The following is a 19238-nucleotide window of genomic DNA, read 5'->3' as shown; positions in this document are numbered from 1 at the left end:
AATAACTGGCTATGGCATGTGATACTTAGATGACTTTAAAATATAATTTTAGATGGTCAGTATCTTGAATGTCTGTCGTTATGGAAGGTTAATTTTAATAGCAGAGTAGTGTGTTTCACTTCCAAATATATCCATAGGGATGATATCGAAGACACTGTTTACTAGAAGGCGGTTGGTTTTGAGAAAACCAGTAGCTGTGGTGAAGATTGGAGTAATGAATCCTGAATTTATGTAATTTGTGTATGGAAATCATGTTTTTTCCCATGTCTCAGTTTAAATACAGCTTAGTTTTGTTGGTTACATCATCAGTCCTCAAGTAATTAATGAGAAAGTTGAACATTTTTCTTAACCTGATTTAAATTAAGTAGTTGCTGAGGAGGTTGGTGAATCTTGAAACAATAACTGTTATTTAAAGCAATAAATACTCTGTGAATGGAACTCAGCATTTCAGAGGCAGATGCGTAGCTTACACGGTTGTTGCCACAAATGTGAGGTGAAATGAATGTAAATTAACTGCATCTTGCAAAGGCAAAGGCTGCACGCTGAGGTGTGTGGCGGGGTGAAAACTGGCAAATGACAGTTGGCATTTGGGGTGTTAGGGGAGCTACTTTCTGTATTTAAAAAAAATTAAGACACTTTCGTTCTTCAGTTGCAGGAGAATCTGGAAGGAATTTCAGCATGTGTAATTAAAGTTGTGAATATGAAGATATGGAAGAGCTTGATCTTTAATAGAAAATGCCTTTATTTAGTCACTGGAGATAGAAACAGTTTGGAATATTCTTTAGTATTTTTTTTTTTTAGCATTTATCTTTATTCTTGAGGTATTCGCCTATTGCAAATTAATCATGGATGAATCCTGCTACTGGCAAGTTTTTACTTGTGAGGATGCCAGACAAATTGTCATGTTTTGATTCTCTGTGGGAAAATTTTTCTTAGTTATCCTTGAAATACCAACCTAGCGAGCGCCGGGCTGCTGATGTCAATACAAAACCTTCCTTGGCAGCAGCAGGTCGCTACTGCTTCCTTAGCCAGCTCTTGGCCGACGGGGCGATGCTGTGCAAGCTCGAAGAGTAGCACCCACTTGGATTCGTCAAGTGAAGGGCTGAAGGCTTTAGGCGAGATAAAATCTCCGCGTGTTGAAGGAGAAACTCAGCTTGCCCGAAGTTCTCGGTCTGTAATTACATTACGCTTGCTAGGTTTGACTAGTGTGTCAGTGGTGGTGGTACCCGGCCGGTCCCCATGTGGAGGCCCTCGGTGCCGGGGTGCCAGCGAGCCGGACCAGCTGCTGCGGAGCACGGCCCTGCTGACTGGAAAATTCCTCTTCGTGCCGCCCGCTGCCTCTGCCTGGGGAGCCGCGGGGAGAAGGGGAGCCCGCAAATGGGGGAATGGGACAGTTAAGGATTTGTAGTGCCTCTCAGCAAAAAACGACGCCTGCCTCTTGTCATATTTTGTAGCTGCGCTTAAGTTCGCAGCACCAAGCCCCTTGTTCGCAGCATGCTGTGAGCCAGCCGGCTGGCCGAGCACTAGCGCTTCTCCCCTGGAGAAGTATATAATTTGTAAAGAATGGACAAATAACTTCTTAAAACAATCTTTTTATTTAACAGTATCAGGGGTAGGATATTCATATTTTAAAAAAACAATGATAATAAACAAACCCAAACAGTTTTACTGATGTCTGTCTGCCCTGAAGCCTGTTCTGCTGTTGCGGGGTCAGCGAGGCCTTGCTTTTTGCTGTACTTAAGAGGTCTCTGGTGCGAGCCCGAGCAGCGCTTACACAAGGGCCTGACCTCTAGATGCAACGTTTGTGACCCGTATATAAACTTCCTCCTTTTTGGCACTTGCCGTTTGCTCTGTGTGGAAAAAAATAAGCTTTTAGCTTGATTGGAGCTTGGAGATAACCTCCAAGCTGGGAACCAAGCGGAGCCTGCCCCTCTGGAAGGGCTGGGAGCCACAGAGCTCTTGCTACTTTTCCGTCTTCCGGCTGTTTTCCTTGTAGCTTCCCATTAAACTTGAAACAAGGTAGTCATAAAGTAAACTGCCCAGTAACCTGGTGACATGAATTCTTCGTAAACCGTTACAGAAGCAATCATGTCTGTCACAGAGTATTTCACCGAGTCATCTAGGCTGTTGTTACGTGCTCTCCTCTTTCTTCTTTACGTGAAAGAGCTGGGATACCCCGTGTACCTCACATAGGGCTGGTGGTTGCTTATTGCTTAAAAAAGTGGTTTGAGATTTCTTGGTGAAATTTTCTGGTAGGTTATTAGCGTTTATTTTACTATTTTTACATTTTTTAGAGCACTTCATGGAGTTGATTTTGTTTAATTATCATTTGGCTTGATTACATTCACAACAGTAATGAACTGGTGTTCTTCAGAGTGGTAAAATCGTTGTAACTAGCATAGAGAGGAACAATTTCCTCTTCCCTGACTTTTTTTTTTTCTTTTAGCTTATGAAATGCTGTGAAGTTTATTATTTTTCCATTACAGAACGAAGACACGGTTCAATGTGTAAACCTTCCCCTTCTCCAGCTTCTCCAGCCTGTAATTCCAGGACATCCCTAGTACAGATGAAACCGAAATCCTGTATCAGCGGCCATAACCCTGTCAGCAGCAACTCAAAGCCATTCAAAACGCCCAAAGACAATCTACTTACCTCCAGTAGCAAACAGCACACAGTTTTTCCTTCAAAAGTATCACGGGATAAACCATGGTAAGTACCAAAATAACAGTTACTGAATATGTTGGTGTTCAAAAAAATAGTAAGTATCTCGACATATATTTTACAATCATCAAAAAAATCCATATTCTCATCTTATTTAAGCTTACCGTTTAAACCTCTACATTTCCTAAGGGGGGAAACTGGGATGGTTTTAAATTTTAAAAAAAACATATATATATATATAGGAAGAGGAAAAAGGGCTGGATTACTTTTCTGATGTTCCATTGAGTGTCTGCTTTTTTAAGATGCATGTAGCAAGTGAGATATTGACCCAGTTTGCTATCTTTATGGTCCATCTTTCATTACAGTATCAGCCCTTAAAACTGATGCTTTTAAACAGTAGGATAATTTTTGCAGAGGTCTTATTATTGGCTTAACTAATGTTCATGAAAACTTACTGGTTATAGTCATTTATCTTCAATAGCAGCTGCTGTTGGAGTTCATTCTGTAATTTGATAATGTTTGATGCCTTATAAGAAGACAGAAGAAAATTCTGGCTGCAAAAATCACTATTTTGGGGGCATCTTACATCATCTACTGTTATATATATATACCTACAGGCTTTGAGACTGCCAGGCCCATCCTCCCGTGACTGATGATAGCAGCAGAGTTGCAAAAATGTAAATGAGAGCAGAACTGGGTCACTATTTTATAAGAAACTGTTTTGTCTTTAGTTGTCTACAGAAAAGATGCTTTGTGATTAGGTCACTAGGTTGGTGACTCAAGATGTGGGTTCAGTTCCTGGTTCTGCACAGGCTACTGTAACACCTTACTCGGCCTCAGTTCTGTGTCTGTAAACTTGAGATAGTAAGACTTCCTTTTTCTTAAGTTTTATCTACTTACTGTCTAAAGATCCTTCCCTTTTATATGTAATACCTAGCATAAGAATGTCATGATTTTATGTAGGGTTTCTGGACACAGCTGCCTTAAAGCAGTAATCTAATGTAAACCGTTCACACATGAGACAAAGCATAAACCCAAATGATGTTTAAGTAATAGCTCATGTTTTCTGCCTGAAACGTGCGCTAGTTGGTATGGTTTCAAAGAGAGCAGCTTCTGCCTAGCTGTAGAATTTACCTCACACTGGAAAAAACTTGATCAAAATCTAATCTTCATATAAATCTGAGCCCACCATCTCTATAAGCACGATAACCATTGTGGACAATTATGGTATATAATTCTGAAAATAGAACATCTGGATGTTTCTATTACACACACATATACACACAGATGATATAGAGGCTGTTCTAGTTAAGGTATGCCTCATTTACTATTTAAAAAGAAATATTATTGACTGAACAGTGACCTTTTCTTCTGAGTGTTGGAGAGGAATTTTATGCAAGAGAGGATTTGGTTTTTTAAGTCTAATTAAAAGAAAATCAGAAAGGACTTCAGAGTATTAACACTATTGACTATAAACCTGTTTCTCATCCTAGCATTACAGACAGCAACTTACACATCCACATTTCAGCATACTAACTGAATCTGTAAACAATATCTTCCGTTCTGGCAACAGATGGCATTCTGTCAGTCAGTAAAAGCTGGAAGGGAACAAAATAACTGAGCATTTCCACCAATCCCTTTTGCCTTTATTGGGAACATCCCAAACATTTACTAATGATTAACAAGGTAGATCTAGCTTTTTGAAACTGTTGTACTGCTCTGTTAATACTTCAGCAATGAATATGTGAGTAGTTGTACCGGTGAATTTACCCAATTCTTACAGCTCTGCTGGGAGAGAGTACTGTGGTTTTGTTTACCAGTGGGGAAAAAAGAGGCATGCAGTAGTTAAAGATACTGTAATAGTCACATAACAAATCACAAACAGTCTGAAGTGGAGATCAATGAAATTGTCTTTCAAAATTAGTGTCAAGTGCCTTAGATTACATGAGTTGTTAAAGAATAAAATCAGTCTGATAATCATCACAGGTTATAGAGAGCTGGCAGCTCTCTATAAGGGGAATTTCTATTAGGGAAGAAAGTGTTTGTTCCTATTCCATTAGTGGATTATAATTTTTATTTAGAATTCTAGAAAATATTCAGCAGGTCTGATTTTCTTCAAGGAGAAATTATTGATAAAATTTATTCTTTTTTTAAGGTAAGATTGTATCTTCCACTGAGCTATCTGTACAAGCTATAGAATTTCACCCACTTATCTTTTAGAAGAAATACTCAATTGACACAAATACATTTGTCTCAAAAATGCTAGTAGGATTCATCGTGTATCCAGGTGTGTTGTGGTTTATCATCCTCAGAAGCTTTCAGTTTTTCAGTGCTTTTGTCTGTTACGCTGTAGTCTCGTACCACAAATGCTTACTTTACATCAGTTCTTCCAGACAGTTATCAAATTAGCATAATGCAGCAATGTTATCACTTTTAATGATTGCTTTCCAGGCCTGGAATAACCTTTGTTGTGCTTGCCTGATTCTTTCATACAGCATCTCTTTGAAATTTTAGCTGTTACAATTAGTAGTAGTATTTCAGCAATGGCCTCAGCAACAGCATGGCCCAGCAGATCTGTCTGTTGTCATGCCTGCCTACATGTAGACCCAACTCTTCGTTGTTTAATTCATTATAGTTTTGGTTGAGTCATCATCTTAAACATTGACCGAGTAGCTGTTTCTCTTCTTCACACCCTGTGTTGTTCTAGGATGTGCTGCAGAGGTTCAGGTTGCTCCTTGGCTAATGCTTTAAAAAGCATGAGCAGATGAAAGAGATCTGTGTCATTTTTGTAGTCGCTGTTTTAATACTTCCCTTCTTGTAGTTAGAATATGAAGGATTATTGCAAATGCATCATCCAGAAATATCTGTCAGCTCTGATTTTTTTTCCCTGTATCTCTCTAACATCGTTGCTATTAATATAGCAGTGCTTAGAGACTGGAGCAGTGCTGGAGCACCGCTGTGCTGTGCACAAAATAAATGTAAACCGTCGTTTTCTGAAGCTTGCAGTTGAGGTGGTTAAGAGGTGTAGCAAAAGGGTAGAAAATAGAGAGAAAAAGGCAAAGAGTAAGAAGATTGGTGGTAATAACAACAATAATGAGCAAGTGATCATAATAAGAATACCCCAGACACCCTTTATAAAAAGCATTCCTGGGGCCCGGAACTCTCTCCCTCTCTGCTGACCTGCCTCAACGATGCCGCTTGGCTTGTTGTGCCCCAGTGCAGCTTCTGAGCACTGCCCTGGAGGATTTTGGTGCTGTGATGCTACAGGGTGTTCATTTCCACCTACCTGTGATCCTGAGGCATTGTAAAGTTGGGGTAAAGTGTTAAAGTAGACTAGCCCTGTGACACCAGCTGAAGCAAGTCACCCTGACCTCTCTCCATGAGGATCAGCCATTGCCTGCCGGAAGTTCAGAAAATGAAGAGAATGAGATAGGAATTATGTCGTTTTCATCAACATGTAGAAAACTGACAATCTTTCTGTGAACAGAAATAGGATCACAACGTTATACCTATGGGTAATCATTTAACATTTATAATGTCAACCTTTCAAAGGATTTTTTTAATCATCTCTTAGGTTTTTTTTCTTTATGTTAGGAAATTATTCATACTGAGGTTGAGAAAGTGAAGTTAGTCAAGATTTGAGGATATTCCTAATGCAGCGTGGAATTGGAAACAAAATTCAGCAGACTTAACTTGAACCACATAACCACTAAATCACAAATACCTTGTTACATTATAGAGGCGATCCCAGCAATGTAGAATAGAACAATGTTTTATGTTTTTAAATTTTTGCGAATTTCTTTTCTCACAAATTTGAAGACAGTTGAATGAGTGGCTGAGGTTTTTAGAATGCATATAGTTTTGAGTGACCAGAAAAAAAACAGCAAAATTACATAACAGCAAGGAAAAACAATTTCAAAAAGTCTGAAGAAAGGAAAGCAGATGTAATAAGGAGCTACGGGTATAACGAGTGTTGCAACATACTACAGTTATTTTTCTTGCTTGGGAATGACATTGACAAGCAATGGCTTGGAACTAAAAAACATTGCCACAAGATACTTAGGAGGGAAATTCAGTCTTGTTTCAGGAGTTTGTCACAGGTTCTGCTGAAGGAGTTGGCAGGATAGAATAGAATAGAACTAGACTATGTCAGTTGACAGGTACCTACGATGATCATCTAGACCAACTGCCTGACCAAGAACATGAGAAAACAGAAGGAAATCAGTTATCTTACCTGAAAGAGAGAATGAGCTTTCGAAGCCTGTCATGATCAAGCACTTTGTGTAGTCCTCAGGTGTTTTTGTAGCCTTTCTCTGGTTCCCTTCTAATTCATCAACATTGGTATTGAACCAAATTTGCAAATTTGCTCCTTAATCTTATTTGCCATATTCCTTCTTTAATATAAGCACAACAGTACAAGAAAAGCTCATATTGCTTGTCCACTGTGACCACTAAATATTTTTGTCACTATTTTCCAGTATGTTGTTTCCCCGTATTTCACTGCAGACTGAATAGCTTGTTATTTCATGTGTAGCTTTACATTTGCGTCAGTTTGCGCATCAGTTCGCGCCGGCAGGGCGTGCAGGGAAGGCGTGCGGGCAGGGCGCAGTCCCCCCACGCCCGGCACTAGAGGCTCTCTGACAAGTGGCCATCATCCTCCCAGAGGAGGCTCAGCCATGGTCGTCACTCGGCTGAAAACCGTGTCCAGAAAGAATGCGGTGACACAGACAGAGCTCCCGCGCAAGCAGGCGGCTGTCCAAGTATCCGGCTGCAGGGAGTGCCTGAGCCTGTCGGTTGTACCAGAGACCAGCGGAGACACCACCTGCGTGCGGTGCGACCAGGTGAGCAACCTGCTCAGCCTGGTGGCAGAGCTGAACGAGGAAGTGGAGAGGCTGAGAAGCATTAGGGAGTGTAAGAGGGAGATAGATTGGTGGAGCCACACCCTGCCATCCCTGAAGTAGGGGCAGCTGGTGGAGGCTCCACAAGCAGCCCAGGATCCCCTGCCCTCTTGCTGCTGGGCAGAAGAAGGGGACCTAAGAGATGAGGGGAAATGGAAGCAGGTCCCTGCTCAGAGAGGCCAGCGAATCCCCTTCCGGCCTCCCTCACCGTCTCAGCTGCCCTTACACAACAGGTATGAGGCTCTGGAACGTGAGGGACAGGAACATGAGGACCCTGACGAAGGTCCATCCAAGGGGGTGCCTAGGGTGAGTCAGCCAGCCCCACGCATCAAGACATCCTCTGTTAAGAAAAAAAGGAGGGTAATTGTCGTGGGCGACTCCCTTCTGAGGGGTACAGAGGGCCCAATATGTCGACCAGACCCAACTCACAGGGAAGTCTGCTGCCTCCCTGAGGTCCGGGTGAGAGATGTCACCAGGAAACTCCCTGGTCTGGTTCGGCCCTCTGATTACTACCCACTGTTGGTCATGCAGGTTGGCAACGATGATGTTGCACTAAGAAGCCCAAAAGCAGTCAAAAAGGACTTGAGAACACTGGGGCGACTGGTCGATGGAGCGGGAGCACAGGTAGTGTTTTCATCAGTCCCTTCAGTGACAGGGAAGAACACTGAAAGGAACAGGAAAGCACACCTGATCAACACATGGCTCAGGGGCTGGTGCTGTCATCAGAATTTTGGGGGTTTTGACCATGGGGCGGTCTACACAGCACCAGGCCTTCTCGCAGCAGATGGAGTGCAACTGTCTCCAAGGGGCAAAAGGATTCTTGCTTATGAGCTGGCAGGCCTCATCAAGAGGGCTTTAAACTAGATTTGAAGGGGGAAGGGGATAAAACCAAGCTCACTTGAGATGCGCCTAGGGGTGGCGTGCCAGAGTTGAAATCGATAGCCCAGCTCAAGTGCGTCTACACCAATGCACGCAGCATGGGCACCAAACAGAAGGAGCTGGAAGCTCTTGTGCAGCGGGACAGCTATGATGTAGTTGCCATCACAGAAACATGGTGGGATGCTTCTCATGACTGGAGTGCTGCAATGGATGGCTATAAACTCTTCCGAAGGGATAGGCAAGGAAGGAGAGGTGGTGGGGTGACTCTGTATGTTAAGGAGTGTTTTGATTGTATAGAAATCAATGATTGTAAAGACCAAGTCGAGTGCTTATGGGTAAGGATGAGGGGGAAGGCCAATGAGGCAGGTATCTTGCTGGGAGTCTGTTACAGACCACCCAACCAGGACAAAGAGACGGATGAGACATTCTATAAGCGACTGGCAGAAGTCTCGCATTCGCTGGCCCTTGTTCTTGTGGGGACTTCAACCTACCGGACATCTGCTGGAAGTATAACACGGCAGAGAGGAAACAGTCTGGGAGGTTCCTGGAGTGTGTGGAGGATAACTTCCTGACACAGCTGGTGACTGAGCCCACCAGGGGAGATGCCTTGCTTGACCTGCTGTTTACAAACAGAGAAGGACTGGTGAGAGATGTGGTGGTCGGAGGCCGCCTTGGGCCTAGTGACCATCACATGATAGAATTCTCAATTGTGAGTGAAGTAAGGACGGGGATCAGCAAAACTGCTACCATGGACTTCCGGAGGGCAGACTTTGGCCTGTTCGGGTCACTGGTTGAGAGAGTCCCTTGGGAGACAGTCCTGAAGGACAAAGGGGTCCAGGAAGGCTGGACAGTCTTCAAGAAGGAAATCTTAAAGGCACAGGAGCAGACGGCCCCCATGTGCCGTAAGAAGAGCTGGCAGGGTGGGTGACTGACCTGGCTGAACAGGGAGATTTTGCTGGGACTCAGGGAAGAGAGGAGAGTTTATCACCTCTGGAAGAAGGGGCAGGCAACTCATGAAGAGTACAAGGAATCTCGTTAGGTCAAGCGGGGACAAAATTAGAAAGGCAAAAGCCCAGCTAGAGCTCAATCTGGCCACAGTCGTACAGGACAATAAAAAATGCTTCTACAAATATATTAACAACAAAAAGAGAGGCAAGGAGAATCTCCATCCCTTACTGGATATGGCAGGGAACATTGTCTCCAAGGACGAGGACAAGGTTGAGGTACTTAATGCCTTCTTTGCCTCAGTCTTTAATAGCCAGTCCAGGTATCCACAGGGTATTCAGCCCCCTGAGCTGGAAGATGGGGATGGAGAGCACAACCCAGGAGGAAGCAGTTAAGGACCTGTTAAGCCACCTGGATACCCACAAGTCTATGGGGCCTGATGGGATCCACCCGAGAGTACTGAGAGAGCTGGCGGAGGAGCTTGCCAAGCCACTCTCCATCATTTATCAGCAGTCCTGGTTAACAGGGGAGGTCCCAGAAGACTAGAGGCTTGCCAATGTGACACCCATCTACAAGAAACCCATCCTCCTACCAGAAGGAGGATCCTGGGAACTACAGGCCTGTCAGCCTGACCTCCGTACTGGGGAAGATCATGGAGCAGTTCATCTTGAGAGTGCTCACAGGGCATGTGCAGGACAACCAAGGGATCAGGCCCAGCCAGCATGGGTTAAAGAAAGGCAGGTCCTGCTTGACCAACCTGATCTCCTTCTAGGACCAGGTGACCCGCCTAGTGGATGAGGTAAAGACTGTGGACGTTGTCTACCTGGACTTTAGTAAAGCCTTTGACACCGTCTCCCACAGCATTCTTCTGGAGAAACTGGCGGCTTCTTCACTACGCTGAGTGAAGAACTGGCTGGATGGCCGAGCCCAGAGAGTTGTGGTGAATGGCGTTAAATCTGGCTGGTGGCCGGTCACAAGCAGCGTTCCCCAGGGCTCAGTTCTGGGGCCGGTCTTGTTCTGTATCTTTATTGATGATCTGGATGAGGGGATCGAGTGCTCCCTCAGTAATTTTGCAGATGACACCAAGTTGGGTGGGAGTGTTGATCTGCTGTAGGGTAGGAGGGCTCTGCAGAGGGATCTGGACAGGCTGGATCGATGGGCTGAGATCAACTATGAGGTTTAATAAGACCAAGTGCTGGGTCCTGCACTTGGGTCACAACAACCCCATGCAACGCTACAGGCTTGGGGAGGAGTGGCTGGAGAGCTGCCCAGTGGAAAGGGACCTGGGGGTGCTGGTTGACAGCTGGCTGAATATGAGCCGGCAGTGTGCCCAGGTGGCCAAGAAGGCCAACAGCGTCCTGGCCTGTATGAGAAATAGTGTGGCCAGCAGGAGTAGGGAAGTGATTATGCCCCTGTACTCGGCACTGGTGAGGCCGCAGCTTGAATCCTGTGTTCAGTTTTGGGCCCCTCACTACAAGAAGGATGCTGAGGTGCTGGAGCATGTCCAGAGAAGGGCAATAAAGCTGGTGAGGGGTCTGGAGCACAAGTCTTATGAGGAGCGGCTGAGGGAACTGGGGGTGTTCAGTCTGGAGAAGAGGAGGCTGAGGGGAGATCTTATCGCTCTCTACAACTACCTGAAAGGGGGTTGTGGCGACGTGGGTGTTAGTCTCTTCTCCTAGCTAACTAGTGATAGGACGAGAGGAAATGGCCTCAAGTTGCGCCAGGGGAGGTTTAGATTGGATATTAGGGAAAATTTGTTCACCGAGAGAGTGGTCAAGCGTTGGAACAGGCTGCCCAGAGAAGGTGGTGGAGTCACCGTCTCTGGAAATGTTCAAAAAACGTGTGGATGTGGTGCTTCAGGACATGGTTTAGGGGACGTGGTGGCACTGGATTAATGGTTGGACTTGATGATCTTGAAGGTCCTTTCCAACCTTAATGATTCTGTGATTAAAATATTTTTTTTTTATTTAATGAACTTTACCCAACAGTCCATGCTGCTTTTTATAGCTGCCTTTGTCTCTTCATTATTTAGTTTCCATCGATCCTGATTCCATTAGCAAATGTTATCACCAGTAATCTTTTATTCATTTGTAAAGACCAGTGAAGTTTTCAGTCATGTCAGACTTGGTAATGATGGCTGAAAAGTCCCCCTAGCAAGCATCCTTTTTGAATCATAACTCTCTGAAAAACTAATTTTTAATTTTATGTTAACATTTGCTTTTAAACTGTTCTTATTTGTGTTTTATAATGCCTTTCAAAAGTTGGAACATTTTCGGTTATCTTCGTCAGCTTAACTGGTAATCTCATCAAAAAGTGATACCAGACTTCTTTGCTGACATCTGATTTTCAGCAAAACCATGTGAACTAATTGTTTATCAGTTTATTTTTATTAGCTTTTCCATTATTTCTTCCAAGACACTCTGGCTTTGGTTTTCAGTGTGGATGCAACAGCAGCACTCAGTTAGCTTCTCTAAGTGGCAAAATATTCCAAGATTCCATTAGAGAGAGACCCAATATCACTCCAACTCATTTGGAACTCATGGCCACATTATCCAGATTTGCTCAAGTAAACCAAACAAAAAAAAAAATTTCATTTTTTTTCAGCTGGCACTTCACACTGACTGAGGGAATCAAAAAACATTTTTATCTGATTGGAGAGCATTAACATGCTTCCTTCTTAATATAGAAATACTGAACGTTTCTGTCATTTTTGCATCGCTAATTGCTACTTTACTGCCCTTTAGGTAGATGCTGCTATTATTATTAGAATTTCTTTTGTTAAAAAAAGTAAACTTGTCTTTGCTGAATACAGATTTTTCTCACCTATTGTTGGCAATCGTTTGTACTCCCATATTTCTCATTTTTACTGATTGTCTTGTGCCCTTCCTCAGTTTTTATGTTTGTTGCATGTTGTTTTTCTCATTTTCCCTTTCAGCAGTTGTCTTTAATAAATCTAAACAGGCTCTTCATTGAAAAATTCTTTTTAAAATACAGTAAGTAAGATTAAAAAGCTGATTTTCTTATTTTTCTAACAAACTTTTTAAAGAAATCTTCAATTTTCACTCAGAAAACTCAGTTTGGGAAAAGAACTCTCTTTAACCATCAAATATAAATATAAGCATGTGTGATTTATTTACCTTCTTAGTCCTTAGTAGTTGATCGTGGTCACTGGTCCTGCACAGCTTCCAATTTGCTGTTTGGTTACCAGTTAATCTCTATGTGTTATGCTAAGATGAAACTAGAGTTCTTTAATGTTGAATGCAGTACCCACTTATATTTAAAAAAAAAAAAAAAAAAGGAGAGAGAGAGAAAGTATAATTTGTAGCTTCTAAAATCTCAAACAATTTACTGTAGACTGCCAGGAGTCCTATAGAAGGTGTGTCTTCAAATACTGGAGTATTTTTCTTTTTTTCCCTACATTGTGCTGAAATGCATAATGAAGGTTGACTTGATCTGTAACAAATCTAAGCAAAAATGTTCCCTCCCTTGGGCTTTTTCCATTATCACAGTGACCCATCCATATGTGCCCTAGGATTTGGGGTTCTGAGCACTGCAAAACAGAGAAACTTTTTTCATATTTATTAAGCATATTTTGCTACTAGACCAGATAATACATTTGACTCTTTCACTGTGTATCAGTACTTTCACTTAAGGTAGATCTTGGAAACTGGGCCTGAAGATTTGTTGATATGTTTTTACATAGGTTTTATATAGAAAAACTATTTTACAGTAAAAAAATTCTATTTTCAGAAAATGTAATAGCCATCTGTTTAAAAGCAAAAAAAATTAATACCTACCCTGAGGTGTATAATTTTTGTCAGTCATTTAACTTAATAAATCCAGAGCAGTTTAAAAAAGGATTTTAAAAAATCCTCTCTTTCATAGCTCCATGTTTGCATTTATTGAAATATTTAATGAAATTCTAGTTTTGTGAGTTACATTACTTTTGCTTAGTTACTGGCCAGCGCTCTACATTGTACTGCAGTTGGATCTGTATTCTGACTGCTGTATTTATGGTAGCACAGGATATGGATGTTTCATTAAATTTAATTCCAGCTCCAGAAGATGTCTTGGTGTCTAAATCTTCTTTTTAGTTTTACATACATATTGTTTATATCAAGGTTTGTACATTTTTCTATCTTAAAATACCCTTAGAACAAAGATTAACAGCTCCTGTATGGGACAGTTCGCTCCAGCCACGCATGTCACACTTTTTGCTTATCATCTCCAGCAGCTTTGGAGAAATGGAGGTTTTGTAGTAGCCCAGGCAGGTCAAGACTGAGTTATTTTGGACCCTGCTTCCGATGTTTCCGAGGGCGTCCCATGGAGAACGCCATCTCAGAGTCATCTTTGTCTGATTGTAGAAACTCCACAGCCGTTAACCGTTCCTTCTGTAGGAGGAATGCTATTTTTTCAGACAGAATTTATGTGAGACTTGTGAATGGGAGGAAGCCCCAAACCATACAGTGATGTGCAGAGAGGCAGATGTTGCCTGTCTTGGGGCGCTCTGACCACGGTGCGGTCTCTGGCAAGAAGCTCTGCTTACCTGAACTGCAACGTGCCGGGGTACTTCGGAGCATATACTGATTTAACAGCTGTTTGCGTGTGTAACACACGTCACGGGAGTAATGCACTTGTAGTAGCTCTGCACTGCCGTGCAAAATTACTGCAGTAATTAATTTAAACATGCAAGATTGTTCTTTGAGTACAGTTTGTTAAGGAGTAATTCACACTATTTATAAATACATTTCATTTTACCTTTAGCGTGTAAATCAAGTTAAAACTTTAAGATAATAATAGATTAAAGAATCCCCGAGTTTTAAGAAATCTTTCAGTGTGGGACAGCCTTCTCAGCTGTCCCCTTTATGCTGGGGGTTAAAATTACAGAGATTAGGTTAGTTCTGTGCAATTCCGAGAAGAAAAGATGGGAATACTGTTAGGGAGACTCTCATGCTTCTAAATGAGGAATTTGTTTTACCTTTTAAACATCACCATTGCATTTGCATTTAAGGAAGCTTGTCTTTCTTTTGTTTGCTCAGTGTGGAGTGATAGTCTGAAAATTGTCATTTTTGCATGATCCGTGTGTGAATTTGCTTACAAGGCAGATAGTCAACTATTTGGCAAAAGCAACTCTTCAGGCGGTGTACAGGGAGAACTGAATAAGTGAGATGTTTTCATTTGCGGCCTCCAGTGAAACCTGGGCTTAAAGCTCTGAGAATTTAGGGGTTTTAATTAATATTTTCTGTCTGGGTTTGTTACAGTAAGGAAAGGTATATAATTTATATATTATATATTAATTGATAGTCAGAAGACATCCAATTTTGGAGTTGGTGGGTAGGTAAAAAGCAGCTACCATTGCTGGATATTTTCTCAAGCAGATAGGAGCCAGAAATGTTAAAATAATGTTGGAATTGAAAATTACTTGTCTTAATCTTTTTTGCTGCCAAATTGAGAAGGTAACATTTGTTAGTGTCACAAATACGCTGTGATGGTAGTTAAGTCAGGAGAAGTAAGTTATTGCAGACTTTATTCTGAAAAGGGCCAACTAAGCTAATAATTATATTGGGAATTTTTGTTTTTAAGTTCACAAGATTTTATTAAAAATACATTTTAGTAATGTTTATTTTATCAAGGATTGTAATACTTTTAAAGGGAGCTGTTAAGATTTCTATGCTTAAAGCCTCTTTTCTCCTTGTTTCCGGAACTCGTATGTCATTCAGACACAGCTGAGCAAATTAATTATTTTTGTGTTAGTTTAAAAATACTAATATTGTTAGCAAAATCCTTAATTGTCATGGTGAGTTTAGTACAGCATAGACATATCTGATATGTGCTTGTCTTAAAGGCATGAGACCATATATGTTAGGGGCTATGTTTTGCTTACTACCAAAGACTTATTTTGTTTATGGATAGGATTGGATTGGATCTTAAAAAAAAAAATACAAAGGTTCATTTTCATAATTCTCTACTCTGCCAGGCCTTAGCAATGCCTAGTTTTCGAAACATTTGATTGAACAAAAATAGTCAATAATGGTATGAAGTATTTCATTTCAGTCTGCTCTGAAGATACTGTGTCACTTGCATAATTTTTATGTCTGTGGAAGGGGTTTAAGTAACTGTAATTCTTTGGTACAGAAAATGCAACTTGAAGATTTTTCTTTGGTTTTGCAGTGTTCCTGTTCCAGTAGTCAGTCTAGAGAAAATTCCTAACCTAGTGAAGGCAGATGGTGCCAATGTTAAAATGAATTCTGCAACCACTACCACCATCACCTCCTCCTCAGCCTCTTCATCCACCATACCTGCTCCAACTTTGGTTAAATCTGGTTTGACATCCAAGTCAGTGCCACCGTCACCAGAAAAGATTCTGAACGGCAAAGGAATCGTAGCTCCATCAATAGACAAGAAACACCAAAATGGCACTAAAAGCAGTAACAAGCCTTACAAAAGACTTTCAGGTGAGTGATGTCGTAGTTTTTCTTTTGAGGTGGTTCCTCTTTCTTCACTAATATTTCTATAGCTGAGAAATAATGTACTAATAAAATGCGGTTGCGTGGTTTTGGTTTGATTTTTTTGCTGTAAGATGCCAGTTTGCACATATGAAAAGGAAAGTTTTCACACTCTTAGCATGTGTAAAATATTTTAAAAGTACACATTCTGTTTAGCTTGAAATTAAGAGTGTTTAGTGCATTTCTCAACTGGTCAGCAGGCCAAATATAAATTTTTAAGGTAGTAAATCCATTAAAACAGAAAAGCAGAAAGCTTCTTCAAGCCATTATGTAATTTGAGTCTGTTAACCACAAAAGAAAATGTGCCTTGGTTGGGTGACTTTAGTATAGTCATGATCAAGTTCAACAGTTGAGGTTTAACACATTGGATTATCCACCAAGTCATGATTTTTTAAAGAATCTTCTTTCTTGGTTTTAAATACTAGAAAATTCTAAAAAGATATGGGAAATGCTGGGGAAGTCTTAAAAGTAGTAATTCCCCTCCACCCCTCTCCCCCTGCAAATCACACGAGTGAAGACATCTGCAGCATGGGGATCTCGCTCTGTCTCAGGAAGACAGGATGGTGGGGTTGAGGGCGCAGCATTAAATGTGGAAATGCCCTGGGTGGCCTTGGGCAGGGCAGTACTGAGGATGTGGGTCCCCGTGCAAATCTGCCACCGAAGCACAGAACACCCCATCATGGGAGGTCAGGGGCTCTGTTAGAAAGGCTGCCGACCATTGGGAGGAAGAATTATTTTCCATGGAGTTCCCCGAAGGTGACCCATGACAAGTGTTGGGCAGCAAGTAGAGAATTTGCCCCCTAAAGCTGAAAACATATTTTTGTTCTGAATGAAAGGAAACAAAGCGTTTTGAGGGATTTTAATTTTTTCTTTAAAGCAAAAGTAACTGACTCAAGTTTACGGCTTCAGAAGCTGTGCAGGGTCTATTCATCAGCTGGCAGAGCTTTGTGATTTGGGCAGGAACTTCTTGTGTGTACTGAAAGGCTAATTTTGCTAATGGCAGCATGATCCGCATTAGATCGTCAGTTTGGCGGAAAGTTAGTTCACGTGATTTCTAAATGTGCACTAGTTATGAACCAAATATATGTTGTACAAGACAAATGCTTTCGTTTCCAGTTAATGAGTGTGCTCTATTTTTTGACTGAATATCAGGTTTATTTTTCTCATTTTCTCAAATTTGGCAGTTAGCCTATGGTACTGCTGCCTTGGCTGGATTCCAGACCAGTGTGAGGTGTTTGCTAGGGCTGTGTGGGGTATGGAACAACGCCATTGCCTTAAAGGATTCAGTACACTGATTGCTTTCTTAACTAGTTAAAGGTGGCACCGTTGTTCATTTATAGCGTTCCACAAAGGGAAAAAATATTACGAGAAAGTAGCTGATTAGGCTTTTAAATCTTGTATTTCATTTGCTAAGATCCAATTTGTTAGTCTAATAAAAACTCTATATATTCTGCAGTTAATTTAAAATTAACAAATTATTTCCTTTAATGGTTTAGATGCTTAATTTGGCTAATCAATTCTGAATTCCTACTTGGGCAGTTGAAACTGATACTATTTGAGATACTTGTTCTCCTCACGTCACCACGTACCACTGCAGGGCTGTAGGTGGTTCTTGTACCTTTTCTGTACAAGTGCTTGCTGAAATGTGTGCGTAAAAGGAGAATCATTTCTGTAGGGCCTTCCTTCAACTTGCTTGCTTTCTCTGTGGAGGTGACTCCATTGCTATTCTGTCTCTAAGCTGTCGCTTGCAGTGTCTTCTAGGCTAGGAAATGTTTCACTGGTGGAAATTTCTGCACAGGACTGTTTTAGCACTCCGACAGGCATTACTTTACTTTTATATGGTTAACAAATCCACAGGACTTATACTTTTTTTTTTTTTTTTTTTTTTAAAGCTTCTCTGTCATTATCAAGTTTAGAATCTGTTTGGTCTTGCTTCTACTGCCTCATGTATTGATGCTGCAATGCAACAATTTAGCGGTGATGCAAATGGAAGTCCTGAGAGCGCTGTAGGTGAATTGCCTGCAGATTGTGTGTGACTATGATGGATTCCTCTCCATTATTATACAGGACTGTGCAAAGGCTGAGAAAAAGATCTTGGAAGGTCAATGAGATGATTATTTTAGATATCCCATAAAATTAATTCATTTCACATTAAAAGAATGAGACAGCGTCTAGGGGATTTAGGTTTCCCTCAGTCTGCTGCTGTGGAACTGTACAGCTGTTAATTTTTGAAGCTCCTTAATAGGTCTGGCCAGTTTACATCTGTTTTCTTTCCTTTTTAGCAATCTTCACTCTCTCTTATGCCACTTCTCTGACTGTGGCTGAAGTTTGTTTTCTTTCTTTGCTGAGAGCTGGTGGTTGTTTGGGTGATGAATGAACCTGCCCTCTTTTCAGAAGCACTGTCGTTGGTGAGAGAGGAAGCAGCTCGTGGAGCCACAAAAGACAGTCGGTAGCTGCCCAGCATAAGTGGATCATTGTTCCCTAGTAGCAAACAGGAAAAAAAAAAAAAAAATTTTTTTTTTCCCCTAAATCTTCCTTAGTTCTTGTTCTCTTTGGGGTGAAGTTGAAGAATGCAGATTCCCAGTCTACACCAGGAATGTCTGTTGTGTTGCAAACAGGAGTCTGAGACAGTTCAGTTTTGACCCTTCCTCCTCTTTCAGTGAGGTTATAATGAATGCTCTTTACTCCATCCACCAAACATGAAGAAGTGGAATCCATTCTGGAGAAATGGCTTCTTCAAGCTGTGCCTGTGCCCAGGAGTCTAGGGGTTCTCACGCTACACATTTCCGAATACAGAGGTAGTCAGAAGCTGCATTTTGTTACTCATAAGAAGGTGATAATCTTCATTTAATGTGGTGCCCAAACCAGGCGTGTCTGTAGCCTGCAATTAGACATTCATGACTTCTCTGGAACAGCCACGCACGCTTCACCCAAGACAAGTGGTTCTCTGTTTGGTTATCTCAGGGAAAGCACGTTATTTTGTTGTTTGGTAGATGGAGGAGACTTCTGTTTTTTCTGACAATAATTCATTATGTTGATTTTACCTCTATATGGTTTCCTAAAACCTGGCTTTGCTATAATCAGTGCTGCAAGTCTTGCTTGGTTGGGAAGTCTTACTGACAAGTAGCAACCTGGATGCTCCCAAAGGCAGCACTTTCGATTTTTGAAAGATGTTTCATTGTTGGTCCAAAACAGTCCTCACTTGGTGACTTCCAGAACACATTCCACAGCCTTATGATTACCCTCAGGATTTTTCATTTGAAGGCATATTTATAAGTCCATGTAGTCTATTTAGTTTGTTCCTAAATTTGCATTGAAGGTTTTTAGGCACGGGATTCAGGAACCTATG

The 19238-nt window shown here is 41.5% G+C and overlaps 1 protein-coding gene across 2 annotated transcripts in view; it reads left to right on the top strand.

The window, feature by feature from the left end:
- Positions 1 to 2488: 2488 nt before the first annotated feature.
- ATXN7L1 (ataxin 7 like 1) overlaps positions 2489 to 19238 on the top strand; it is a gene marked incomplete at its 3' end in the record, with an annotated part of 35996 nt that continues 19246 nt past the window's right edge. For both annotated transcript variants that reach the window (XM_082009296.1, XM_082009295.1), the window contains exons 1-2: positions 2489 to 2709; positions 15555 to 15838. In XM_082009296.1, the coding sequence (XP_081865422.1) occupies positions 2504 to 2709; positions 15555 to 15838 (490 nt within the window). In that variant the 5' untranslated portion in view covers positions 2489 to 2503. The remainder of the gene's footprint in view (positions 2710 to 15554; positions 15839 to 19238) is intronic.

This window comes from Phaethon aethereus (genome assembly GCF_964289735.1).
Source record: "Phaethon aethereus genome assembly, chromosome: 1".
NCBI lineage: Eukaryota > Metazoa > Chordata > Aves > Phaethontiformes > Phaethontidae > Phaethon > Phaethon aethereus.
Note: the sequence above shows the minus strand (reverse complement) of the source record. Positions and strands in the feature narration are given on the sequence as shown.